This window comes from Tachysurus fulvidraco, chromosome 8 (genome assembly GCF_022655615.1).
Source record: "Tachysurus fulvidraco isolate hzauxx_2018 chromosome 8, HZAU_PFXX_2.0, whole genome shotgun sequence".
NCBI classification, from domain to species: domain Eukaryota; kingdom Metazoa; phylum Chordata; class Actinopteri; order Siluriformes; family Bagridae; genus Tachysurus; species Tachysurus fulvidraco.
In genome coordinates, this window is record NC_062525.1 from 15,080,525 (window position 1) to 15,108,225 (window position 27,701).

The following is a 27,701-nucleotide window of genomic DNA, read 5'->3' on the forward strand; positions in this document are numbered from 1 at the left end:
AAACAGGTCAAAACGGCGGAGAAGTAGGTTTTTTCTTCCTTTTAGAGGATGACCTAATAATTGTAATGGCTTAAACATTAAAAGGAAATTGTTGTCACCAATCAGACCTATTAATGGTGTATTCTGATGTTTGTAAACCAGAAATTCCATCTAACCAGAATATCAAAGATTTTTGGTGAATATCTAAGTGCTTTACAATGACCATGATATTCAAACGACTGAAGGGTAAAGTGAATAAGTTTGATTATCTCTTTGCATTGGCACCTGTCAGTGTGTGGGATCTATTAGGCAGTAAGTCAAAAGTCAGTTCTCAAAGATAATGCAGAAAAATGTGCAAGTGTAAGGATCTGAGAGAGTTTGACAAAAGCCGCATTATGATGGCTAGACGACTGCGTCAGAGCATCTCCAAATCACTAGGTTTTGTTTTTTTTTGTTGTAGTTTTTGTAAAGAAAGGTCTAAATGATTTTGTGCTCTTTTAGCCATAATGGAGTCCTCTTCATTCTCAGACACTCTGGTCTCACTGTGTTCAATTTAACAATGCATTTTTACATCTGTGTTTTGTATCAAAAGTTGCTGAAATCCCTTTTCTTGTAACGCCCACCAGGTATTTGTGTTAAAATTCCACACCATTGCACGCTACCAGCTCGTATCCATCTTCAAGAAGTGCAAGCCCCAGTCGGAGATGGGCGTAGTGGATTCAGGAGCGTTGCCAGGAGTCCCAGCCACTCCTACAGCCACCACTCCAGCCTTACCACCACCTGCCCCTCCCACACCGGTCCCTTCGGCCCCACCTTCTGCCACGCCCTTTGACAGAGCAGGGGAGAAAGAGGACAAACAAACTTTCCAGGTGTCAGATTGCCGCAGCTTGGTGAAGACTCTTGTATGTGGTGTGAAGACCATCACATGGGGGATCACCTCCTGCAAAGCTCCAGGAGGTATGAGCTTTTCACTATTGTAAATAACAAGTTCCAGATTTGTCATCCATCACACATTACCTTCACCTTTACAAGTACACAGCACGCAGACATCTCTCTCTCTCTCTGTGATTGATACTCGGTGTAGGTGTCAAGGAATAAATGTCACACGATGAATTTTTTACAGCATTGTGGGTATCGAGTATTTTTCTGTAACAGATTACAGTAGAGATTAATGGCTGATGGATGCAAAAATCTATATTCTTTTTAGCAATTGTTTATCTTCCACCTATTGATTCCTAAGTAAGGAGAAACTTTGTTTTTTCAGGCTTTTTATTGCCAGCATCACATGAGCAATCCTCAGCAGAGCTAGATATTGTGATATTATGATATTGATACACAATATATATATATATATATATGATAGATTGCAATTATTGCATCTTTTGCTATTTATTTCAGAAGCCCAGTTTATTCCCAATAAGCAACTTCAGCCCAAAGAGACTCAGATCTACATCAAGCTGGTCAAATATGCTATGCAGGCTTTGGATATTTACCAGGTATGACTGACTCTTAATTATTGTCCAGTCCTGGCTGTGCAAGACTCCCACTACACTGGTTTGGTTTGAAGATGAATTGGTTTTCTGTGAGTTGAGAACTGATAATGGAGTTTTACAGCTTATCACAGAGACGAAAACCCCCCTTTTGGCTAGGTACAGATTGCTGGCAACGGGCAGACGTATATTCGTGTGGCCAACTGTCAGACTGTCCGCATGAAGGAGGAGAAGGAGGTCCTGGAGCACTTCGCTGGAGTTTTTACCATGATGAACCCACTGACGTTTAAAGAGATTTTCCAAACCACTGTGCCGTACATGGTCGAGAGGATCTCCAAAAACTACGCCCTGCAGGTAGGCGTTAGTCTGCTTTGGATCAGTCTGTAGTTCCAAAATGACCAGCTACACACTGTTCACATGCACTCCATCGTCTAGTGCAGGGGTGTCTGATCTTATCCCCAAAAGGCAACATAGGGCTCAGGTTTTCATACCAATCATGCAGGAGGCTCACCTAATTCCACCTGTTTAATCAGTTGAGCTTCGCTTTCAGTAGACTCCGGTGTGGTTTCTGTTGGCTGGAATGAAATCCTGCGCCCACACTGGTCCTTCCTGAATAAGACTGTACTCCTGCTCTAGTGTATAAGTGTGTGTGTGTGTGTGTGTGTCTATTACAATTGCTAGAATAAAACCTAGCAACTACAATGGAACTCAAGCTTCAGCCAGTTTTCACACTGATTACTGCATTAAAAAGAAAAAAGTTTTTAACTTGTTAGCTTTAGTTCATATGTAGTTACTATCACTTTTAATGCTCACAGATGATACCTGTGTGAATAGAGTGTGTTCTAAATACTGTAAATGTGATTTTATTTCCTTTTTTCTTTTTCTTTTCAGATTGTTGCGAATTCTTTCCTGGCTAACTTGTCGACCTCTGCACTGTTTGCCACCATCCTAGTGGAGTACCTTTTGGAGCGTCTACCCGAGATGGGCTCCAACGTGGAGCTGTCCAACCTCTACCTCAAACTCTTCAAACTTGTGTTTGGCTCTGTTTCTCTCTTTGCTGCTGAGAATGAGCAGATGCTCAAGGTCAGAAACTGTAACATTTGTCCTCATAATGTGTGTTTTTTTGATTAAGATGGCTGGGTTAGAAGGTGGATTGTGTTGCCTCAGAGTTTCTCACACACACCTAACTATGACAACACTCATGACGTTGATGGCGTCTGCGCTAGCAGCTTCGCTACATTAATTTTAATGTGTTCTGTCATCTGCTCAGATGAGAAATGACACTTGTGCCTCAGACTGACAGCAAGGACTAGAGTGAAGGTCACTGAAATAACAGTGCAGAGAGAGAAGAGATCCATTTTTCCTTTCTCTGACCCATGGCTCCAGGTTTATTGAGAGCAGGATATGATCTTCAGAAAATATTAATTGACTCAGTCTCTTGTCACATTTCAATATGACAACTGTGATTCATCCTTCAGCTTTTGAGTGCTGCATGACATTCTCATGTTTTAGGTGGCTTTCACACACAAAGATGAATGTATTGATTGGCCTGTTTTAAATGCTTAGTGTTTAGAGCCTTTTTTTGAAGCACGCTAAATGTTTTAGAAAACAGTTGACTCTAAATCCAGGTCCCTGGTTAAAGGTTCTGTAAGTTTTGCTCGTGTGAAAGTAACTGTAAAGCAAGAGGCAGCATGAGGAAATCTGTTTAAAAAAAATCTTCAAGCTCACTCCTTCTTTTATTTATATTTAATAATTTTGCAATTATTTATTGCCACTTACTCTTGTGTGTGCAGCCCCATCTCCATAAGATTGTGAACAGCTCTATGGAACTTGCCCAGTCAGCCAAAGAGCCCTACAACTACTTCCTGTTGCTCAGGGCTCTGTTCCGTTCTATTGGTGGAGGAAGTCATGACCTGCTGTATCAGGAGTTTCTGCCTCTTTTACCCAACCTTCTGCAGGGTAAATAAACTCTCTTGTTTGTTCTGGCATGCTGTTAGCTATTAAGCAGTCTCTCTAGGATGTCGATCCTAAAGCAAAATTCTGTGCTTTTCAAATGGGCTGCAGTTTTTCTAATCATTGCAGATGTAGGCTAAGATGTGTTGAGTGAAGTTATCACAACACGCATTCAGCCAAAGCACTCTTTAATTCATGTGCATCGAACATTAAAGGATTTATGCAGATATGCGTCATCATTGGTAGGAGTCCTATGCTTGCAGTGTTGCTGCAATAAATGCAGTAAAAAAATTTTAACTGCAAAAAGATTTCTGGAGAGACTGACTGAGGTGTGTTTTGGAGTACCGTAAATAAATGGTGCTATTTATGTATTTTCCTTATTAAATTTGATTTAGAGTAAAAAAAAAAACACCATCTCCTTTCAGGTTTGAACATGCTGCAGAGTGGCCTCCATAAGCAGCACATGAAGGATCTGTTTGTGGAGTTGTGTCTGACCGTGCCTGTCCGCTTGAGCTCTTTGCTTCCCTACCTGCCCATGCTCATGGACCCTCTGGTGTCTGCACTTAATGGCTCCCAGACGCTGGTAAGCCAGGGCCTGCGCACTCTCGAGCTCTGCGTGGACAACCTGCAGCCAGACTTCCTATATGACCACATCCAGCCTGTTCGTGCTGAGCTCATGCAGGTACCGTCTTTCAGCTTTGAACATTGAACTTTAGGAGAAATTTTTTTTATCTTCTCCTAGTTTTGAAAGCACACTTTTTTTTTCTTTCTTTCTTTCTTTTTTGTGTCTAGGCCCTTTGGAGAACTTTGAGAAATCCAGCAGAGACCATCTCTCATGTAGCTTACCGGGTGCTGGGCAAGTTTGGTGGAAGCAACCGGAAGATGCTGAAGGAGTCCCAGAGGCTGCAGTATGTGGTGACTGAGGTTCAGGGCCCCAGCATTAAGGCCGAGTTTACTGACTGCAAAGCCTCTGTTCAGCTGCCCATGGAGAAGGTATTACTTTTCTCTTTCTTTTTTTTGTTTTTTTTTTTCCTCCTTCAATACTGTGTTGAATCTCTTGCTGGGAAATGCAGAGGTTGTTTACATTGAGATCAGTTAGCTAAATTCTTAGCAGTCATAAATACCACAGCGATGTGAGGCAGCTTTGGCTAATGGCTGTTCACTTAGCAGTTTGCGATCAGTGACGAAACCTTCACTGAAAAGTCTGTAAGAATCACATACAGGTTCAAATGTGAGCAAAGTCTGCTTCGTATTGTAGTTCAGTGTAAGCTTCAAGGCAACAAAGGAGGCCCGGGGACAGGATTTTTATTGTGTAATGAATTCTTGTCATAGAGAAGCGTGTGAGAGGAGACGGTGTCTTCCCCAGGTAATTAAAGAGATCATCAGGCTGTAAGCAGCTCCTGTCCCCTTCCTCCTACTCCTCCCACTTCTTAATCAATCTCTCTGTGCCGTGCAGACGGGATTATTTGCTCCAGCTAATGGCTCTTCCTGCTGCCCGCCGCTACTTGGGAAAACACAAACTGTCATTTTTGTAATTGCCTTCGTGCCTCCAAGATGGATGCCTCCCGCCATTACGCTGGCGCAGCTTAATTTCATTTGCATACGCCTTGCGGTCGCAGCGAGCAGCAGCTGCTCTTCAGTGCAGCCTGGAGCCCAGCTCTGTCGCTTTGGATTAAGAGAAGCTCCAACGCTCCATAACTCTCAATATTCCCCGCAGGACCAACAACAACCCCCAGTCAGCCCTTTGCTCCAGCATCAAGTGTGACTACTTTTGGAGCGCTCTTTAAGAACTCTTGATTGTGACAAATTCAGAAGAGAAATGGTGGCTGTGATTTAACTCTGGTGGTTGAATTCACTTGAGCTTCACACTTGGATATGAGAGATAACAAATGATGCAGTGCAGTTTAGCCATCTAGATTTCTGCCTCTCCAGTAGGGCTGCACGATTTAGGGAAAATGTCATATTGCGATTATTCAGGTCAAGATTGCGATATAATAAACAAATAGTATCTTGAGTCAACTTGCTTGGTTCTCAAGGAAAATGCACACACAGATTACTGATAATGCTGAAATTTGTCTTTCTATACTCAAACTAGCAACAACAACAAACAAATGCAAAACGTTTTCAAATTAAAATATAAAATAACACAAAATTAATGAAAAGCCTAAGATCAAAACTGTAGGTGTACAGTGTGTGTGTGTGTGTGTGTGTGTGTGTGTGTGTGTGTGTGTGTGTGTGTGTGTATATATATATAATGTGTGTGTGTACTGTGTATATATATATATATATATATATATATAAAGTAAATTACCAACTTAATGCAAGTTATACATGGTATTGCACACACCATTATTGATATTTGGAGCAATATTACATGTAATTATTAAACTTGATTCCCTTACATATACATTTGCTTTTAAGCCTAATTATTAATTTTGATTACGATGTGATTGTGACAGGGGAAGAGGTTTCAGGTTGGGGGTAAAGAGTTTTTTCCGTCACCACTTTTGAATAGGAAACAATATCAAGGCTATGAAACTTGTCAAAACTCCGCGAATCACAAAAGTATCAGTGAGAAGTTGAGAACACACGTTTAAACAGTGCATACACTCGAACTTGACTGCACATCACATTTTTTACTTTATTGATACTGCTTTTAATCGTAATGCACAGGCCGGTCATCGGGACATAAGCGGTCATGTACAATAAAAGCGCCTGCGCAGTGACAGGAAATATAATTTAACACAAAAAGCGGCCTAGACGGTGTACTTGCGCTCAGGATTCTATTTATTTATTTATTTACGAGCGGCGTGTGGACGAATTTTTTTCAACGCGCAATTTTATTTCTTGATAACAGACCGCTGCTAACTATAACACACCGTTGCCATGGACACACAGGATTCTAACTGTAGAGACGGAGCGCAGTAGCAATATAATTGTTCAGCAGTTTCGTGTTGTAGCCACAGGCGTATGAGACCTGTAACGAGCAACAGCGCGAAGCCGCGAACTCGTTCTGAATATTTTAAAGGCGTAACAGCTGATGAAAAAGCAGAGACAATTGTAGACGAACATGAAGAGAGATTTTATCTTGGTTTTTATTATATACAAAACGTTTTTGTCTCGTCTTTTTTCGTCAACAGTAATGCATGTTATTTTAGTCTTAGTCAGCGTTTTTGGACAGCGGTTTTGGTGCAGTCTTGTCATCGTCTCGTCTGAGGCATGAAAAAAAAAGGTTGTTGAACATATTTCGTCTCGTCTCGTCTGACGGAATTAACACTACATATAACAGAGGTAGCATTTTTTCTGGCCACCAGTTCAGTGTCCGTTTGCTCGGGATCCATCTTCACCCGTTCCGCGCTGCACACCGGAAAAAGTCACGACATGACCATACGCGCCACACGTGCCACTGCCTAAACTGAAACTCACTGGTCTTTTTTTTTTTATTAGCGCATAGCGGTGTAGTGTGTGAAATAGGCAAACAGCTTTCAGAGAGAATGGGTTGTCATGTCCACACATGCATCTATTTATTTATTTATTTCATAAAATCGCAGCATTTTGCATCATATAATCGCACAGGCTTGATATTGCGATTGCGATATGATTAATCGTGCAGCACAACTCTCCAGTATCACAGAGTCAGCACTCCAGTCAGAATTGCTCGTGCTTTCGCGCCCAAGTTCGCTTACGCCCGACTTGATTAATAACCCCCATTTTTTTCGTCACCTTGGTGGTTCTGCTTTTATTTGTCTCTTGTCTAAGCATGGAGACTTTAATAAGGTTTAGCTTTCAGACAAGGTGATAAAACGTCTAGTGTTTGTCTGGTGAATACTACACTATATGTAAATTTAAGAACTCAAAAATCTCTTCTGGAAAGTTAGTTACTGAAGTGAAAAACTGAATGTGAATTGTGGTGTGTATCTAAAATAAACTGGTTTTCATTTAAAGGTAGGCCTTTTGGGGTTTCTATGTGAGCTGAAGGATGACCCTATTATAAATGTGTCACATAGCAGAGCATCTAGTTTCCAACCCCACTTGTACTCCTTTTTTCCCCCTCGTCAGTTGGAGCATGTACCTCTTTCTAAGTGTGTTTTTTTTTTTTGCCACCTAATTCACCATTCAAGAAAAAAAGATATAAAAAAAAAAAATTCGGTGCGGTTCAATTTTTTCCGTAATCCTTTTTACCCCTTGTTGGATTAAGCAGCCGTAACATGTCTGTGTATATCTTTGACAGTGGCTTGAATTCATTGAGGCAGTTCTGCTTGATATAGCCTTGAGTCAGACTATTTAACTCCTCATCTCCATCACTGAAGGTTGGCTGTTTGGTATGGCAAAGCAGATCTAGTTTGTGAAATGAGGAGTACAGTCCAGGGAGAAGAAAAGAACGGAACATGCAATGACGGAAATGGCAGAAACATTAACCGTGTGTTCTCTCTTGCTGTTTTCCAGGCCATAGAGACAGCGCTGGACTGTCTGAAGAGTGCCAACACGGAGCCGTATTACAGACGACAAGCATGGGAGGTGATCAAATGCTTCCTGGTGGCTATGACCAGCCTGGAGGATAACAAACACGCCCTGTACCAGCTCCTCGCCCATCCCAAGTACGAGCCACTTATCTTTCACACAAGCCTTAAATATTTCCCTTGACATTTCAAATCAGGCAATCCGTTTATAATTTGGGTTTCCGGGGAGTTGTTTTGCACTCTCTGGTTTACTGCTATGCACAAATTATCTCCTCCTTCTGCAAGTTCTCTGGGTGTAATGTGAGCACAGTTGGCTTCTGTATTGTCCTCACCTCTGAGGTTCCTCAGAGCCACGTGTGCTCTGTTAAAAAGGGCTAATTACTCAGACAGTTCGAGTGGTTGTGCATAGAGGGTAGCTAGGTCACATGACTCAGGCATTGAACTCTGCGCTGTGGCTAATTGACTTTCCTCTCTGTCTGTTTACCCCAAAAGCTCGCTGCCTGTGCCTCTCACAGAGATAATGAAGTGTGTCAGTTATGAAGGGGGAAGAGCAACCTCCGCTGTCAGATGTCTTGATTCATGACATCCTCTCTTTCTCACTTTGAGCGCGGCAGACTGCGCTGGTCACAGTGAAAAGCGCCTTTTCAGAATGCAGCATGCTCTCTTAATATCTCACATGCCAGCCTGGATAATGGAGTCCCATTCAAGTGGCGGCGGTATGAATTTGAATTGATCCGCCACTCCCTCCCCCGCTAGCCAGCTCCTCGGCTATGTCTAGGCCTGAGCCAAAGTCTTTTAAATAGCGATAATGAAATGGCACAATCCATCACTGCTGCTACTGGCATTTGGCCTTATAGAATACAAGCTCAGGCATGGATAAAACAGCCGCTCAATCATAACGTTCCTATCGGTGTGGTAAATAATGAAACATCCAACCAAATGCCAGTCAAATGCAAAGCAGAAGCTGCCACAGGACCGAGCTGTATAAACACCTTTTTGGCATTGAATAATTAACCTCTATTACCTGATAGACGTTTTTTGATGCTTGTGACATGAAATGATGAAAATTCTGCAGTATTCTCTTCAAATCCAAACTCCACCACCTCACACACACAACTTGTCAGCCAGCACTCAATAATCTGTAGTAGAATTAGTATGAAATTTTAGACTCTCAGAGAAGGGCCTCTCATCCTCTGAAAGCGCAGTTTATTTAAATAGCATGTTATTGATTCATTAGCCGTGTGTACATAATTGGCACAGCTTCCCATTAAAAGCAAGTTTTTAGTAGATCACTACAGAAAGTAGCTTGTAAAATTCTTTTCCACGATCATGTGTGCTACAGATGTGGCAGATGTACACCAGAGTAAGGTGAAAGCACTTTTTAATATTGGCCTTTTCTTGTAGTTTTACAGAGAAATGGATCCCCAATGTAATCATTTCCCACCGGTACAAAGCCCAGGACACGCCTGCACGCAGGACGTTTGAACAGGCCCTGACCGGAGCCTTTATGTCTGCGGTCATTAAGGATCTGCGTCCCAGTGCTCTGCCTTTCGTGGCCAGTCTCATCCGACATTACACCATGGTGGCTGTAGCTCAGCAGTGTGGTAGGTACAACCCTGTATTCCTTGAAGCCATGAATTTCCTTTTTACTTTAAAATCTCAGCCCGACGAAAAAGTGTTGAAGCTTGTGTATCTTATCTTTGATTTCTGCAATAAATGGTTAAATCTACAGAATACAGATTTCGTTTTATTTAATTTTTATCTTTTACAGGTCCGTTCCTGCTGCCGTGCTACCAGCTAGGCAGTCAGCCAAGTACTGCTATGTTCCACAGTGAGGAAAATGGCTCTAAGGGAATGGATCCCCTGGTGCTGATCGATGCCATTGCCATCTGCATGGCATACGAGGAGAAAGAGCTGTGCAAGATCGGCGAAGTTGCACTGGCTGTCATTTTTGATGTTGCCAGCATTATCTTGGGATCCAAAGAGAGGGTGAGTCTTTCAGCCTGCAGCACACAATATTGACCCTGTTCATGTCAAATGACTGCTGATGTTTAATAAGACATTTTCTGAGTTAGTGTTTTGATTTTTCCAGGCGTGCCAGCTGCCACTCTTTTCCTACATCGTGGAGCGTCTGTGTGCGTGTTGCTATGAGCAGGCTTGGTATGCCAAGCTTGGTGGAGTGGTGTCTATCAAGTTCCTCATGGAGAGACTGCCACTTATTTGGGTCCTGCAGAACCAACTCACCTTCCTCAAGGCTCTGCTCTTCGTCATGATGGACCTCACTGGCGAGGTAGGAACAGTCAGTGTCGCTCTTCAAATGTTTATGTTTGAGAAGATTTTACGAGAGGACTGGGCCTGTCTCTGTAGAATCATGCACGAATCTCCATTGTTGCTCCATCCAGGAGGTGCTTACAGAAACCTTGTTTCATACATTGTAGCACATGTAGTTGCTGGCAATAGAGACCGTTATAGGAAAATCAACTTCATTGTGATCCCGCGAAACTACCGGTATCAACTCCTTGTACGTAAGATGAACCCTAATCACTGACGTCATGATGTTTGCTGCAGGTATCTAATGGTGCAGTGGCGATGGCAAAGACCACCCTGGAGCAGCTACTTGTGCGCTGTGCCACTCCCCTGAAGGAAGAGGAGAAGACTGAGGAGTTGCTCAGTGCACAGGACAAGTCCTTTCACATGGTGACCCATGATCTGGTGCGTGAGGTCACTTCTCCCAACTCCACTGTGCGAAAGCAAGCCATGCACTCATTGCAGGTTCTGGCCCAGGTTACTGGCAAGAGTGTCACCATCATCATGGAGCCCCACAAAGAGGTGAGTTTGAGTGATGCACCATCAGGGCTGTAAATGTCCACATGATGAATGTTCATGAACCTGACTGAAATTGAGCTGGAGTATGAAATACAATCTTAGTCTTGAAAAATAAAAACTTTATACTATGGATCACAAAGCTTCCAGTTGCTTCACAAAGATAACAAAGGCAATAAATGTAACCAGTGATAAATGTAGCTTCAGGATATAAGCTTTCACAACGTTGTTGTTGTTATAAACAAGCCCATCAATGATTGTATGCCTTCGCATGTAATCTGGAAAAGTTTTTACAGTGATCTTTGTTTGCTATCAGGTTCTTCAAGATATGGTTCCTCCCAAGAAGCACCTTCTTCGTCACCAGCCTGCCAACGCTCAGATAGGGCTGATGGAAGGGAACACATTCTGCACCACACTGCAGCCTCGCCTCTTCACTATGGATCTCAGTGTTGTCGAACACAAGGTCTTCTACACTGAGGTAATCTCCGGGCACTCGCACACCGCAGAATGCCAGAAATCACACACAGATACTGTGGTATTATTAGAACAACTGTTTTAGAAAATTTGCAGTGTTGTGTAAAAAAAAATATCCATTCTTTTTTACCAGATAAAATAACTGTTCTTGAACTGTTATACATTTGTCAGTTATTAGTCAGTTATTATGTTTGGTCGTCACACACGCCGTGCTAAGGTTAAACACAACAAGAACAGTCCTTAAAAAAAAAACATCCTATGTGCATTTGCCTTTAGTAATTGTTGTGTCTTGTGCAGTTGTTGAATCTGTGCGAGGCTGAAGATGCAGCACTTATGAAGCTACCCTGCTACAAGAGTCTGCCTTCTCTTGTGCCGTTGCGCATTGCTGCACTCAGTAAGCATCTTATTCTTCTTACTATTATTCTATAATATTAATAATAATTAATAATTACTATAATATTAAGAAGTACTTCTTAATAATGTGTGGCAGCCTGAGAAAATTACACAGAGATTTCAACGAGATATATTAGACAACTTATGACATTCTCAACTGTTTGTTATAACTTAATTTATAGACTTTATAATTTAAATCATTTTCTTTTGGTGATTTTTGCCTGTTTACTAGACTCCTAGAACTGCTGCACACGATTGGTGTGTTAGGCCACATTAGGAGTTACAAAAGCATTGTGTATTTCTGATGAAAACAAATACACATCTTGCATAAACACATTTTTGGTGTGTGTTCTTATTCAGATGCTTTGGCTGCCTGCAACTACCTGCCCCAGTCTAGGGAAAAGATTATTGCAGCTCTGTTCAAGGCCCTGAACTCTACCAACAGTGAGCTGCAGGAGGCTGGCGAGGCCTGCATGAGAAAGGTCAGCTCTCTTACAAAACTGGTCATCTTTTATTCCCCTTTCTCTGCATTTCTCCCTGCCGCGCTGCCACTAATGAGTTCTGCCTGGAACAATCAATACAGGATGGAGTGATGCAGGCGGTGAGGAAAATGAATGTGGCTGTGATGCATCATCTTGCTATGGAAGACTGGCCTGGGCTTTATTAGAGTGGCCTTTCCTTTGCTAATGGAGATACACTGGGCTTTGAGTTTTTCTGTCCCACTGCTGACAGGAGATTGAAAGACAGCCTGCTGTTTTTGTGCAGCATAATACTGCTATAGAATAAAAGTCAAATATCTCCTCTTTTAAGTCACACACATCAATCTGGGTAATGATGTATATTGTCACCATGACACATGATGAATTCAACGCCACACCAAGTCTATTAATGCGACTGATAAAACCAACACATTAGAATACAATAATATGCTAAATTCTAGATGTCTAGTTCTCAGTGAAGCGTTCATGGATCTATTTTACTGGCTGAAGCAATCAGGAAATAAAGATACACCGTTTCTTTATATTTTGTACTACAATGTACAGGGTTGTTGTAAATATTCTTATTAAAAAAATCATTTTGTTTGGAGTTGCCAGGGCAGAGAATTGCATTCACCATCCTGAGAAATGTGATGTATTCTCATTTTATTGACATTTGCAAATAAGATTGTTTGGTATATGCTTTTAAACGTCTAAGCACTCTTTCTGGTGATGCGACTCACCTCAATGCTGCAACATAGTGCACTATTGTGAAAGCCATCACACATCGTCTATGTATTCATTCATAGAGGCTTTAAAGCACCTATAATGAATGTGTCTCATTGTGTGGGTTCATGGTTTTTTTTTTAGTTCCTGGAGGGAGCCACCATTGAAGTGGATCAGATCCACACTCATATGCGGCCTCTGCTGATGATGCTGGGAGATTATCGCAGCCTGACTCTAAATGTTGTAAACAGACTCACCTCTGTCACAAGACTCTTCCCCAACTCCTTCAACGACAAGTTTTGTGACCAGATGATGGTGAGTTACGAGCACATAGTAAGACCTTTCACTTAATATACCTTATCTTTCTGTCATTTATTCTGAAACGTCAAGACGGCTGTATTTATAGCCGTGTAATCTTTGGGCTTTGTTTCTCTCAGCAACACTTGAGGAAATGGATGGAGGTGGTGGTGCTCACTCATAAAGGAGGCCAGCGCAGTGACGGCAGTGTAAGTGCAAGCGTGTTTCCTTTTGCTTGCGTTAGGGTTCGGCAGGGCCGAGTGAGCTCATTTTTGGAAGTCAGTGCTGACTCTCAGGGTCTTTACTGTGACTTTCAAATTTTTCCAAATGCAGATATTCCTCCGAGTGGTTTTCTGCTTTAGCTCAAGCCTCCGCAGTCAGCATTGTCACACTGTTATAGAGGTGCTGGGTTTCATGAGAGTGGTAGACTGAGGAATTGTGTGCACACCCCACCGTCTTCTGCCCCAGAACAGCTTGCTCATATATGAGGTGTGAGTGGCCATATTACAATCAATGATTAATTAGGTGCCAGACTCCCATGAGTCGGCTTGCTAACAAGACTCCGAGCATCAGTTCCTTGTTTATCTGGTGGACCGATAACCTTGTAGAAGAAAGAAAAGGTGAGAAGATTGAACCTTATAGATAACTGACATCCTTTGTGGCTCTCATTTTTTGTACCCACTTCCTCTAAACATATTTTAATTACATGCAAATTGGTCCTCGGTACCTGTCACTCATGAGCCGCCATGAGGTGGGGTCGGGCAGTGGGCGGGGATCAAGATGATGAGCTGGGAGAAGTGAAACGGGTTGATGGTTTTTATATATTTCTTCAAACTTGTCTTTTTAAATGTGTCATGAGACCGTTTATAACTACAGTTTTTGAACCACACACAGTCCTTCTGTCAATCTGTGCTACATGATCAGCCCATTCCACTCATTTGGTCGAAATGTCACGTCTTTTTCTTCGCATCTCCTTTTATTTCTCACACCTCAGCCACCTCTCCATCATTTAATGTTCTTCACTGCTGTCCTGTCACTCACTGCTTTGCTGATTGTGTGTTCGTTATTCTCTTGTTCTGGAGCAGCCTGCAATGGAGGGTGTGGAGGTGAGATGGTGCTGTGTTGGGAGGCGTTCTGCCTGTGCTCGTGCTTATTTTTTCTCTTTGTGCTGATGGAGTGCTCTGTACCCGTAACTGTGCTTCTGTGTCTGTGGTGTCGTGTTTGATTTTCTGAGTATCACCTATTCCTCTGTTCGTCCCTTCAAGTCTAGACATGGCAGTTGTTGAGTGCGATATTCAGACAGCTGATTGGTGGTGAGGAGTGAATGTATAAGTACTGAACTAGGATTTATTTATTTTTTTAAATTGTAGTTTTACATTTTACAAGGTCTGAGAAGGTGCTCTTTATCATCAACATTTCTCAAGCACTAGAACACCTGGGGTAAATAATCCTTCCTTCCAGACTAGTGTTTACACATTGCCCAAGGTCAGCAAACAGCATCACTTGCGTAGTCCAGTAAACTATATTTAAAAATTAAAACCCTACATTTTATTCCTGAGGAATTCTTCCCACTGTTCCTTGCTGTTCAGTCTGGGACATGGTTCATAGCATTTGTAATCTTTACATGTAAAGATTACTAACAGAATAATTGTTTTTTGTTCTTTTGTTCCGTATAGGAGATGAAGATCTGCTCAGCCATCATAAACCTCTTTCACTTGATCCCAGCTGCTCCTCAGACTCTAGTCAAACCCCTGCTGGAGGTAGTGATGAAGACTGAGCGAGCCATGCTCATTGAGGTACAGGGCTTTTTTTTTTATGACTCTATATTTAATCGTGTCTATGCATGCTGTTTTGTCATGATGAGCAACGGGCATGAACTTTTCTGTGTGTCCATTTAGGCGGGCAGTCCTTTCCGAGAGCCACTCATCAAGTTCCTGACACGCCATCCTTCCCAGACAGTGGAACTGTTCATGATGGAGGCCACGCTGAATGACCCGCAGTGGAGCCGCATGTTCATGGTAATCCCTTTTGACTGTTCTGCTTCTAAGCTTATTCACTGTAGGAACTGCATGTGGTTGAATGATGCATTTCCCTTTTCAGAGTTTCTTAAAGCACAAAGACGCCAAGCCCCTCAGAGATGTTTTGGCCTCGAACCCGAGCCGCTTTGTCCCCCTGCTAGTTCCTGCAGGTACGCCAGGTACAGTGCGGCCCGGCTCGCCATCCACCAGTACGGCTCGGCTAGACCTGCAGTTCCAGGCCATTAAGGTGAGCAAAAGTCTTTTGATCATTATTCTCTTCATTCCACATGAATCTGACAAGTGACCGTTCACTACAGTACAGCAATGCAACTGATTCTCTTCTGTCTTAGATCATAAGCATTATAGTAAAGAATGATGAAGGTTGGTTGGCTGGCCAGCACTCTTTGGTGAGCCAGCTAAGGCGAGTCTGGGTCAGCGAGGCTTTCCAGGACCGTCACCGTAAAGACAACATGGCTGCCACAAACTGGAAGGAGCCTAAGTTGCTGGCCTACTGCCTGCTCAGCTATTGCAAGTATGACCAAGTCACATGGATGTGCAGAAATCTGTATGATCATACTGAAGGAGTTCATATCCGGTTGTTGACCGTGAGGATTGTTGCTTTACAGACGTAACTACTCTGAGATCGAGCTGCTCTTCCAGCTGCTGCGAGCCTTCACTGGTCGCTTCCTGTGCAACATGACCTTCCTGAAAGAGTACATGGAGGAAGAGGTTCCAAAGAACTACACCATTGCACACAAACGAGCACTCTTCTTTCGCTTTGTCGAATTCAACGACCCACAGTTTAACGACGAGCTCAAAGCCAAGGTGAGACACCTTTTTGTGACGTGTAAAGATACTGTGATGTGGAGAAATGTTTTAAAGTCTTAAAGATTGTTAGTTTAGTATTATACAGGGCTGAATTTCCAAGGGACTTGAACCCTGTCAAATCTCCAGACAAAAAGCTCTCCAAGGTATTTTACATGCCTACATAGGAAATCTCTGTACTTAGTTAGCTCTGACCCTTTTCTTCTTTTTACTGAGACGTATTTGGGGGGAGGTGTGAATGATTTTATGTCCTGGATCAGTGTACCTGTGCATAACAAACACAAGCTCTAGACTTAATTAGAGACAAAAGGCCAGAGGCATGAGATTGCAACATGCTCCTGTCATGCCACCTGAGCATTGGGAGTATAATCCTGTATTTGAGAAGCCCTGCTGAATATACATGGCTAAAGCTGGAAGCATTTATCACAGACAAAACTCAGCTTTGCTCTCAGAGGCACTGCATTTACACACCTGAAGCTCTCCGTAGAGTGCTGATGTAAAATATTTGTGTAAAGTTGTTTAATCTGCACAGAAATATTCAAGCCACGAGAGTTAGAGGAAGTTGCATAATATTGGTGTTATGGTTTTATGGGAATTCAATAAATGGTGACCATTTTAAGATTCATCCATGAAAATTTTTCTTTCTTTTTTCTTACTTTTTTCAAATTTTTTCTTTTCTTTCATCCATCCATCCATTTGGAGCCTTTTAACAACAAGTCTTCAATGTCCTTTGATTAATTTCCTTTTCCCTCCTGCAAACAGTCAATTTACATGATTTTTGGTTGTTTAGCCATCGCCGCCCTCCTACAGCTCTGCAAAGCGTAGCCATTTCTCACCTCCTGCCAGTCTGCATCCGAATCACTGCCATTAAAAGTGCACACAGACATTTTTTGAGAGGAGACGCAGCAACCTGCTTTAACGCAGTGCTTGTTTTGAGTGCTATTCTGTGGTGTTCTATTCTCTGATGTGTGTGTGGGGGGTGTCTGTGTTTAGGGGCTGTGTGCTGCCATAATAGATAGTGTGTAATGGAGTCTGCGCTGCTCCATCACTCATGCTAACGGCGTAGGGGCTCATTAGGGTGGGGGATAATGAAGGCACACCTGCAGCCCTGCAGTCTGCCTGATACCAGCATCGTACGTGCCATCATTTATTTTACACGCACGCTAACCGAACAAAAACCTACACACAGCATCCACTATTAAACAACAATACACAGCCAGCAGACTCCGCCAGCTTTTGTCTCACCTGCAGAGACGGACAAAGCCGGGTTTGCTCACTGGTCTGATTACCCTGGGGGACGAGCAGACATGATTATTGATCACTTTTTGTAATGGGATGTGTCTCGGCTCAAGTAGCGCTGCCCTGATGCTTTTCTGTAAAGGCTTAATGAGAGAGACTTGAGAGTGTAGAACAGCTTAAGAGTTGTGTTTTCAGAATGTAGTGTTTTGGTGTGATCTCTCACTTATAAAGATGATTTTTCTGTAACTAAGAAATGACCATATAATACCGAAGTTATCAGACATGAGAAATATAATGAAAATATTTATTAAATGATTTATTTATTAATGGATTTGTTTTAAAAGCATTTTATAGAACAGCTTGTTCCCACATATTTAACAGCAACAGGCATTGGCATTGCTCATGGAGAATGTTGGGACAATTATTATACATTTTTTTATTATTTTTCCCCTTCTTACTCCAGTGGTTTTCATCCCTTTTGTGCCTGGCTTTAATTTTCCCCCCAAAAAAAAAGAAGTTATATTTTTCAACTTTTCTGGAATACTTGTAAATCACTTTCTAGGCAGAGGAAACTCTGTCTTGTGTAATCCACTACTCCTGTAAACACGCTACATTGCCAATTGTAGAATGTTCAAAATGAAACCAACCAAACTATATATCTTTTCTAAGCAACACTCGGTTTATTTATTTATTTATTTATTTATTTATTTATTTATTCTCCTCGCGGATGCTACATCTTTCAGCTTAACACATGGTGACAAAAGTAACACTTAGTAACACTTAGTAACACTATATTTATGTACTCAAAGCTGTGCAGATAGAATTTTGTACAAAGTCTCCAGAACCTCTTGGGTAAAAAGTCTGTTAATAGGTTGTGCCTTATCAAGAAAAATCTATATTATGGTGTTGTTTTGACTTGTTGTTTTCATCTGTTGCTTTTCCATCTTTTTTCCTCACTTTGTTTACTTTTATCTCATGTCCCCTTTGTACACATCCAACATTATTATTTATTTATTTTTTTTTAATACATTTATCATTCCTCTTCCTGGAATTTGAGCAGGAGAGCCAGAGGGGAAACCAAACAGTCTAATGATGTTATTGTAATGTGCTCTTATGTCACTGTGATTAATATCACAGAGCTGGAGAATGAAGTGCCACCCATGACTCAAAATCAGAGCTGCCACCCAGCAGCAGAAGTTCTGAGGAAGTAATAAATTATAACTCTTGACAGCTTGGTCACTCCTGCAGCCTGGGCTTTAGCGTTTGTTGCATCATTCTTAGTCCAAAGTGTTGATGATCTGAAATATTAGTGGATATTTGATTTATTTGGATTACCGTGACACTTTTTTTCCTGGCCCTCAGGTTTTGCAGCACATCCTACATCCAGCCTTTCTGTACAGCTTTGAGAAAGGGGAAGGAGAGCAGCTCCTGGGCCCACCCAACCCTGAGGGCGACAACCCCGAGAGCATCACTAGTGTTTTCATCACCAAGGTAATGCTGCAGGCTTCCACATCCCACCTGTCATTCACTTCTAACCAGGGGCTAGTATTAGTCTGAGAGAAATATCACAACCTTGTTAAAGGTCATAGTGTTTGTGCTGTTTCGAATCGGATTATAGCCAAGACAGAATGCTCAGGGATAATGGCCTCCATTTGTTTCACACTCAAATTGATTATCTCTTGCCAAGTCTGACATTAACCATGGCAGGGAGCCTGGCCTATCCGTTACTCTCGCAGCCTGATCCTTTGTAGCCACCTCAAATCTCAGAATTTACTCACAGTAATAGTGTTTTTAAAAGGATGAAATGAAGTAGGTCTGTTTGTGTTGTGCAGGTGCTGGACCCAGAGAAACAATCTGACCTGCTGGACTCACTGAGGATCAATCTACTGCAGTTTTCCACACTGCTGGTGGAACATGCGCCCCACCACATTCATGACAACAACAAGAGCAGGAACAGCAAACTGAGGCGCCTCATGACCTTCGCATGGCCTTGTCTGCTACCTAAAGCTTGCGTGGACCCGGCCTGCAAATACAGCGGTCATCTGCTCCTGGCCCACATCATCGCCAAATTTGCCATTCACAAGAAGATTGTCCTGCAGGTTAGAAAATTAAGTCAAATCAGATGTCATCTGTACAAACTTGTATACAGTTAATTGTATAAGTACACGGTTGTAGATCAAGTAAAAAAGTTTATGAATAAAAAAGTTTATTTAAAAGTAAATGTTTTTGATTTATTTTGTTAATTCTTCTCCGGGTCTGAACACTCATGTATGTTCTGTTTTCAGGTGTTTCACAGTCTGTTGAAGGCTCACACTATGGAGGCTCGTGCCATTGTGCGGCAGGCCATGGCTATCCTGACCCCAGCTGTACCAGCCCGCATGGAGGACGGGCATCAGATGCTCACTCACTGGACTCGCAAGATCATTGTAGAGGAGGGTCACACTGTGCCACAGCTGGTCCATATACTGCACCTCATTGTGCAGCATTTCAGGGTACAAGCCAGTCTTCACTTATAATTCAATTAACTTTATACAAATTGAATATGAATCCTGGCCCATATTCAAGAAGATTCTAAGAATGATTTCAGAGAGCTCCTAATTTACCTTAAGCATTTCTAACTAGGAATCTTACCAAATCATTGTAATGCGTTTCTTCTCTCTCTCTCTCCACCTTAAGCCTCTTAAAAGTCCTCCTCACTACTCTAGATTTTTTGACCTTGTGAGCCTTTTTTAAAGGTTATGATGCTTTGTGAATAACTTTTATCTTTACTATGAACTTCTCTTTCATTTTAAGAGGAAATGCCCACATTTCTAAGAATGTTCTTAGAATTTGTCACTAGGAGAAACTCTTTGCACTAAGAATTTTCATGAATACAGGCACTGGTTTTTATACCCGAGGAGAAAAACAGGGTTTGCTGTCACTCTTGATGACATTGTGCTTGTTTTTGGTCAGGTTTACTACCCTGTGAGGCATCACCTTGTGCAGCACATGATCAGTGCCATGCAGCGACTTGGCTTCACCCCCAGCGTCACTATCGAGCAGAGGAAGCTGGCTGTGGATCTGGCCGAGGTGGTCATCAAATGGGAGCTTCAGCGGATCAAAGATCAGCAGGTCAGACACATTTAATACTTGGATTAATATAAATACACAAAACCTTTTGTATTTCTTTGATGCTATAGCGTTCCTCAGAAATAGAACCCTTTTGTGGATGTTTTGGTGACAGCCAGAGTCAGAAGCAGACGCAACTGCTGGTGGCGAGGGCACAAGCTCTGGAGCGCTGAAGCGGGGAGCATCTGTGGACTCCGCTCAAGATGTGAAGAGGTTCCGTGCAACTACCGGTGCAGTGGGAACGGTGAGGAAATCTTAAACCCAGCTACCGTTTGAGATGTCATAACTGCAGACCTGTCTGTCTTTCTCTGTCTCTATCTGTTTAAATGATTCAGAGTGCCATGTTTGAACACAGAGTCTCATATTTCTCTTATCAGGTGTTTGGTCGCAGTCAGTCAATGCCTGGCACTGAGGCGCTGCTCACCAAACCTGTAGAGAAGCAGCACACAGACACCGTGGTCAACTTCCTCATCCGCATCGCCTGCCAGGTATCTAAACCTCCTTTTCTTCTATTCTCTTGTTGTCAATAGAAGGATTACAGACAGGTAACTTGATCTAAATTAGCTCATTGTCTTTTCAGCTGTTCTTTATTTTCATTATATTGCCTTGTAATATTTTGTACTCTACATCATGTTAATTGTCTTCTGTTCCTAGGTGAATGACAGCACTAGCGTAGCAGGCTCTCCTGGTGAACTACTCTCCCGCCGCTGTGTGAATTTGATGAAGATGGCCCTCAGGCCAGACATGTGGCCCCGCGCTGAGCTCAAGCTGCAGTGGTTTGACAAGCTGCTCGTGACTGTGGTGAGTAGGAAGCTGTGCTTAAAAACCTGCCTTAAGGTGATGAGTGTTTTTAATGAAGTTTATTTCGTGTAAGTTGGAACTGTTGGTTAGATCTCTGACTATTGGTAAATATCATACGCAATTGTTATATATATGTTTTTCAGCCCTCTTTGTCTTGACCGAGACATTCTCCTTGTCCTCGTCCTGTCTCATTCCTCCTCATTTTTTCCCCGTTGCCTTTCCAAAAGTGGTTTTGATGTGAGCCAAATCGATATCCCCTGCCTTATGACTGATTTCTCACTCTCTGAAGCTGAGCGCTGTGACTAATTCTCTTGTCATCTAGGAGACTGGGTCTCAATTAGGCAGTCTGTCCACTCTTTCAGGGTGTGTTCTCTGTTTGCCTCACTTCCTCTAGCTCACTCGCTTTTTTTTTGTTGTTGTATTTGTTCCACCTTTTTGGTGCTCTCTTTCTCACTTGCCCCCTCTTTCCTTCTTTTCCTCCCCCTCGGTGCCATTGGAACAGCCTTCCTGTGTTCCAGACACACCACCCTATTGATTCTTTTCAGGACCAGGCACATGTGCCCTTCTCTAGGCTTGTGTGCTTGATTGAAATGCACAAATGGGGCCTTTTTCCCCAGGCTGCAATAAAATGACAGTGCAGTCTGTTTGGATTCCTGGAGTTTGGCATTTGTCTGTCTTGAATACCAGGAAAGATCTTTTTTTTTTTCACTTTTATATGGTTTAGCAGGTAAAGGCTGTGAACCAGATTCCGCAAGACCTTTGCTTGACATTTGTTTGTAAGACAAATATAAATAGTGATGTTAATGGTTCAAAATAGAGGAAGTATTTTCTTTAACAGTTGAGTTTGTTTAAATTTAGTTCTGTTATTTTCTCATCCTGCCCTCATACAGACCGATCTTAGCAAGGTTATCAGTATGCCCTAGACGTGCCCCATCAAAGGCAGCCCTCCATTATTGCTCCGACAAAGGCGCTAGTTGTCATGGGTTGCTCTGGGTTTCATAAGGGAGTAGACTACCCGCCCAACACCATTCTCATAAATAAAGTGCACCACAAATCTGATTTCTATCATTTCATTGTGTTGCCTTTTCCCTGTTTAAGGGACATGCATCTGGATCGGGCAGCTCACTCAACCTGTGTGTCCCCTTTTAGACACATCCAAGCCGCATGCCGGAGTCCGTCTCAGTTTTAACTCGATGTGCATCAGTGAAACTTAATAGCCATGTCTCATTTTTGTCATCTGAAGAATATAATTTGTGCTTTAAAACTGAACGCTTCTATTTAACTCCGATTATGTGCTTCTTTCTGTCTTTTATAGGAGCAGCCCACCCAGGCCAACTTTTCAAACATCTGCACAGGACTGGAGATCTTGAGCTTCCTGCTGACCGTGCTGCAGTCACCAGCCATCCTGGCTCACTTCAAGCCTCTGCAGAGAGGCATCGCAGCATGCATGACCTGCGGCAACACCAAAGTCCTCCGAGCTGTGCACTCTCTGCTCTCCAGACTCATGAGCATCTTCCCCACTGAGCCCAGTGAGTTCATGAGCCAGTTGTATTTTTGGGAATTTTTCCACCGAACAGGAAATATACCCATGTTTTTTCATTTCCGATAACAAAGATTTCTGTATTATGGTTTTTGATGCTGGTCAAGATTAGCGCTAACAGGAATGAATGGTCCTTGGGGTTGTGTAGCATTGGAGTGAACACACAAACGTCGCACAAACACGCCGCAAAAATAATCAGATTAGTCAAGACGCTTAATTGAACTTCTGAAATTATACACGGTTCTAGGAGCAGACATCATATTTATAAACACATGCATGCAATATTCAACAGGAAAACATTTAGTTTTCTACAAGATTATCATTGGCTAGTAAACAATTAACAGAATTCTTTATTTGCTTGATTGCAGTGTCAAATATGTGAGCTTATCTTGTTTATTTTACTACTTTCTTAATCAACCAAACACAGAATTCTGCTGTAGCAGATCTGTAGTGTGGATTCTTCCTGTTTAAGTAGTTCCTGGCCTCAGTTACAATGCTTTTTTCAAAATAATGGTGCAGTATGTCTCCGATCCACGGATGACCCGTAATCAGCCTTGTTGTTGCCTTTTCTATTGCCAAGTTGGGTTTTTTAAGTATTTAATTACTCGCGAAGAATTTGGTTTCCCTTGGGTTACGAAGCTAAAGACCATCAATTGCTTAAACGCAGTCTCATAGACACCCTGATTAACGACTTTGGCAGAATTGCTTCTATTCCAGCAGTGGCGTATGCTGCCATTTAGCAAACTCACTGTGCTTAAGAGTGCACTCCATGAGCATTTACATACCGGTTAAGATGGAAAAAATTTTTTGAGTGGTCTTTCTCTATTTGGTGGCGCATTAAATCACCACCTGACACAGAAACTTCTACTTTCATGGCTGGACTTGAGAAATATGTAATGAGAAATACACACAGAGACGTGGGAACAAATAAACCAGACTCTTTAGCGGAACTTGATTCTACTGAAGATGAACTGATTTACTCCTGTACTTTGACCTACAGATCGGGGGCAAATGACAAGTACATTTTGCCTGTGTTATACAGTGTTAGATATTTTACTGGCATTGTAGTGATTGACAGTAACCTGTGACCCAAACCAAGACTGACCGCTTTCATTCTATGATAAAACATTCTGAGCACTGTCCTCATCCACATGACATAAGGACTCTGAAGACAAAACAATGTTATTATTTTCAATTCTTTCAGTCACCAGATCTCAGTCCAGTTGAACACCAGTAAAGCTTTTTGGAGTGCACCTGTGTTCTCTCTCATTTTAACAGGTCCCTTGTTTTTATTTTGTTTTATTTTTCCTCTGTTTGCACTCTCTTCTCAGGTACCTCTTCAGTGGCCTCTAAATATGAGGAGTTGGAGTGTTTGTATGCAGCTGTAGGGAAAGTCATTTACGAGGGTCTTACTAATTATGAGAAGGCCACCAGCGCCAACCCCACTCAGCTGTTTGGTAAGAGGTGTTTTTCCTATACAACGTTAATGTCAGTAGTTTACAGGGTTTTTCTTATATTACATCCTGTGATCGGAAGTTCTTTTGATTCCTCAATTTCCTCATAAAGCAGGTTTCTTAATTCCCACAAACACGATAGGTGATAAAACGCTATTGAATTACATCTTATAGTTAGTGGTATTTGATCCAGGCCCGAAATGGCACTGCTGGTCAATAAATACCTCCTGATTCCGCCTTGCTGGAGGCATACGGTTGCACATGCACCACTGATATGATGTATGTGTCTCGCCCAGGGTGACTTTTTACATTTGTCTCTGCTCCCCAGAGTCACAGTCCAAAAAAAGCATTACTCATCCTCTCCACCCCCACCTCATCTGCTATCGCAGTCAGATTTCTTTAAAATGACCTTGTAATTCAACGAGTGTGAGACAAAAGCTGCTTTCAAAGTTGTTGGCATCCCCACTAAATAGCCCTGCACTGGTGCAATAGAGAGACCCCATACCCATGAGCTATCATCTTAACCCTCATCTCTCCCCTCCTCCCTCCCTCCCTTCCTCCATCTCTTTCTCCTTCCTCCATTTACAGGAACTCTGATGATCCTGAAGTCAGCCTGCAGCTACAATGCCAGCTACATCGACCGCCTCATCTCCGTTTTCATGCGCTCACTTCAGAAGATGGTACGGGAGCACCTGAACCCCCAGACCAACCCTGGAGCTACAGAGACCAGTGCAGGTAAGCCACCCAAATCCTCACAGTCCAAATCACACTTGTTGGTGGTAACAGGGCTCCATATCACCTGCAGGATCCTGAATTCGTGCTTATTAGCCTGCTGTCTAAAAACTGCTGCATTAAGGTGATATGACGAAGCTTGCCAAGGCCAAATTAGACAAAAATGCGCTTTGAATGCTGGCCTCTTTCTGTCAACACACCACCTGCAGGTGCTTATTCCTGCTCGTGACACACACACACACACACATGCACACGGCTGTCCTCATTCTTATGATTAGACCCTTTGTCCCTGCTTTGTTCTGAAGCCATGACTGTGTCACAGAGCAAGTTTTTTTCCCTTTGGCTCAGAGCTGGCTGCATCATTTGCTTTTATGAGGTTTACTTGGGGCAGGTAAAGGTCTCTGTGCCATTTGCTGATCAAGGTACAATCAGTTATACAGTATGTATGAGTAAAGTGACCAGACCCAAGTGGAATACATCAATGTCTACCTCAGAGCATAAGCATATCCTGTGGTGTCTGCATTTGACCACTGGGTGCTGCAGAAGGACCAGTGTAACCATTGCTATGTGAGATCATTTATCTGAGCTGAGAAGCAGCTGCTAAATCAAATCTCACCTTTTCCGGTAACTTGGCGACTTTAATCCACCCTCTTGGCTCATGCCGCTGCAAAGTACTTTTCTAGTCATGAACAGTGTACTTTGGGACACTGACAGACTTCTGTGCAAATGCACACACTCTTAGCAGTCACTCCGTGTCAGGCCAAAGTCCTGCACACACAGCAGGAGTCCGTACCAAGCATCAAATCAGTACTCTACAGCTAGCACAATCCCCATCTCCCTACTGCTCTAGCTGATCAGCACTCACACTTAACAACTCACAAATCAATCAGAAAATGCATTCAGACTCTATTTTAACATTGAGATGTGGAGCTAAGGAAAGCTCCTTCTGTGGCGGGATGTAAAGGGACCTATTTTTCGTCTTTTGACAGTCATGCCATAATGTGTAAAAGCTACAGATCATTTCATGATATTTTACCCTCAGTTTGCCTTTACTGCTGTACATTTGTGTGTTTTTGTCTCAGTCACAAGTGAGCTGGTCATGCTGAGTCTGGACTTAGTGAAGACCAGGCTGTCTGTAATGAACCTGGAGATGAGGAAGAATTTCATCCAGGTTATTCTCACCTCCCTGATCGAGAAATCTCCAGATCCGAAGGTTCTCCGCGCTGTGGTAAAGATTGTGGAGGAGTGGGTGAAGAACAATTCTCCCATGGCATCCAACCAGGTAGATATTTTGAAATTAGTACATTTTAGAAAAAGAAGCTTGGGTTCTATGTGATGCTCTGACTCCACTTTTGAAAGATTGCTTGTATGTGAGTCTATTTGGTGCATCTGTAACGCTTCCATAGCTTTGTTCAGTGGGCAGTGTGCCCTGGCCGGATGGCTGGACCCAGGTGTTTTCTCTGTTAGCCTGAGGCAACAGAACAGAGAAAGGAGCTGAGCGAAGCCCATTTGATAAATCGGAGAAAAACGGACTGTATCAGTCTGTTCACCCTGCGCCTGCCCTTTTCCCTCTGTTTCTGCCACCGCTCCCAACATATACACACACATATATATGTATAAATATAAAATAAAAATATACTATTTTTTATATATAATTAATATATTTTTTTTCTTCTTTAAACAACTCCCCGTACCTTTTGTCTTTCTCACTCCTCTTTCTTTCTTTTGGCCCAGATGCCTAATCTCAGAGAGAAGTCCATTCTGCTGGTGAAAATGATGACCTACATCGAGAAGCGTTTTCCAGATGACCTTGAATTAAATGCACAGTTTCTGGACCTCGTTAATTACGTCTACAGGTAATTGGACCAATTAATCACGGGTTGTGTGGCTGCGCTACCTCGTCCATCTATTGCCATGGCGACAAGGCCACAGCTGATTCATGGAGTGCATGGCCAATTTGATGGCTGAAGGGCTTGAGCAGGCCTTGGTGTTTAAGAGCCAGGTGGCATGACACCCTGAATAAACACTGCTGCCAATGAAACCAATGCCTGTGTTTCTGTTGTGTTTGAGCTTTTCAAATAATACCCCTGCTCTTTCTTACTGTTTTAATTTTATATGAAAGTTTTCCACACATATAAACTCTGAGCCCTCCTCTATTCTTTAGGGATGAGAGTTTGTCAGGAAGTGACATCACATCGAAGCTGGAGCCGGCCTTCCTGTCAGGGCTACGCTGCGCTCAGCCTCTGATCAGAGCTAAGTTCTTTGAGGTGTTTGATGCCTCTATGAAGCGCCGTGTCTATGAAAGACTCCTTTACATCTGCTGTTCACAGAACTGGGAGGCCATGGGCAGTCACTTCTGGATTAAACAGTGTATTGAGGTACAAAGCAAAACACACAAACACATTTACTTAAAGCAGTGTTTCTTAATCCTGGTCCTGGAGTCCCGCAGCCCTTCACATGTTGAGCTTTTCCTCTTCTTTAACTCATTCATTCATTTTCTACCGCTTATCCGAACTTCTCTGGTCACGGGGAGTCTGTGCCTATCTCATGCGGCATCTAACTAATCTGGATCAGGATGGTTAATTAGCTGTATTGTTGAATTGGGAGCAAGTGATTGGAGAGACATCACCTAAAGGAATATTCTCACAACTGTAAATCTAACTTATGTACCTCATCTGTATAGCATGTGGAACTACCATGGAAGACTTTCAACATATTTTCTTGTACTGAGAAATATACAGACAACATGTCAACCTATGAGGAGCAGCTGCCGAAAATCGCAAATGTTTTAGTAGTTTTGAAGAGATACAACTACAACTTAAGTTGTGGTATAAAACAAAAACAAACAAACAGAAAGAACCCCGGAACTGTGTTGGGATTTATCTGATTTATACAGCTGAGCAGTTGAGGGTT

General features: G+C 42.5%; 1 protein-coding gene across 4 annotated transcripts in view; it reads left to right on the plus strand.

The window, feature by feature from the left end:
* LOC113637116 (transformation/transcription domain-associated protein) overlaps positions 1-27,701 on the plus strand; it is a 62,044-nt gene that overhangs the window by 6,859 nt on the left and 27,484 nt on the right. For 2 of the 4 annotated variants that reach the window (XM_047817113.1, XM_047817114.1), the window contains exons 15-49: positions 606-936; positions 1,378-1,475; positions 1,629-1,823; positions 2,361-2,552; positions 3,263-3,428; positions 3,848-4,104; positions 4,215-4,415; positions 7,869-8,020; positions 9,287-9,486; positions 9,654-9,871; positions 9,975-10,172; positions 10,451-10,711; positions 11,022-11,183; positions 11,477-11,573; positions 11,933-12,054; positions 12,919-13,107; positions 13,212-13,280; positions 14,748-14,867; positions 14,970-15,089; positions 15,172-15,336; positions 15,440-15,621; positions 15,716-15,914; positions 18,516-18,644; positions 18,986-19,252; positions 19,439-19,645; positions 20,106-20,264; positions 20,377-20,505; positions 20,639-20,749; positions 20,916-21,062; positions 22,378-22,591; positions 23,934-24,059; positions 24,645-24,791; positions 25,871-26,070; positions 26,523-26,644; positions 26,953-27,166. In XM_047817113.1, coding sequence (XP_047673069.1) covers positions 606-936; positions 1,378-1,475; positions 1,629-1,823; positions 2,361-2,552; positions 3,263-3,428; positions 3,848-4,104; positions 4,215-4,415; positions 7,869-8,020; positions 9,287-9,486; positions 9,654-9,871; positions 9,975-10,172; positions 10,451-10,711; positions 11,022-11,183; positions 11,477-11,573; positions 11,933-12,054; positions 12,919-13,107; positions 13,212-13,280; positions 14,748-14,867; positions 14,970-15,089; positions 15,172-15,336; positions 15,440-15,621; positions 15,716-15,914; positions 18,516-18,644; positions 18,986-19,252; positions 19,439-19,645; positions 20,106-20,264; positions 20,377-20,505; positions 20,639-20,749; positions 20,916-21,062; positions 22,378-22,591; positions 23,934-24,059; positions 24,645-24,791; positions 25,871-26,070; positions 26,523-26,644; positions 26,953-27,166 — 6,066 coding nt within the window. The remainder of the gene's footprint in view (positions 1-605; positions 937-1,377; positions 1,476-1,628; positions 1,824-2,360; positions 2,553-3,262; positions 3,429-3,847; positions 4,105-4,214; positions 4,416-7,868; positions 8,021-9,286; positions 9,487-9,653; positions 9,872-9,974; positions 10,173-10,450; positions 10,712-11,021; positions 11,184-11,476; positions 11,574-11,932; positions 12,055-12,918; positions 13,108-13,211; positions 13,281-14,747; positions 14,868-14,969; positions 15,090-15,171; positions 15,337-15,439; positions 15,622-15,715; positions 15,915-18,515; positions 18,645-18,985; positions 19,253-19,438; positions 19,646-20,105; positions 20,265-20,376; positions 20,506-20,638; positions 20,750-20,915; positions 21,063-22,377; positions 22,592-23,933; positions 24,060-24,644; positions 24,792-25,870; positions 26,071-26,522; positions 26,645-26,952; positions 27,167-27,701) is intronic. The other 2 variants (XM_047817116.1, XM_047817115.1) reach the window with 2 other exon arrangements.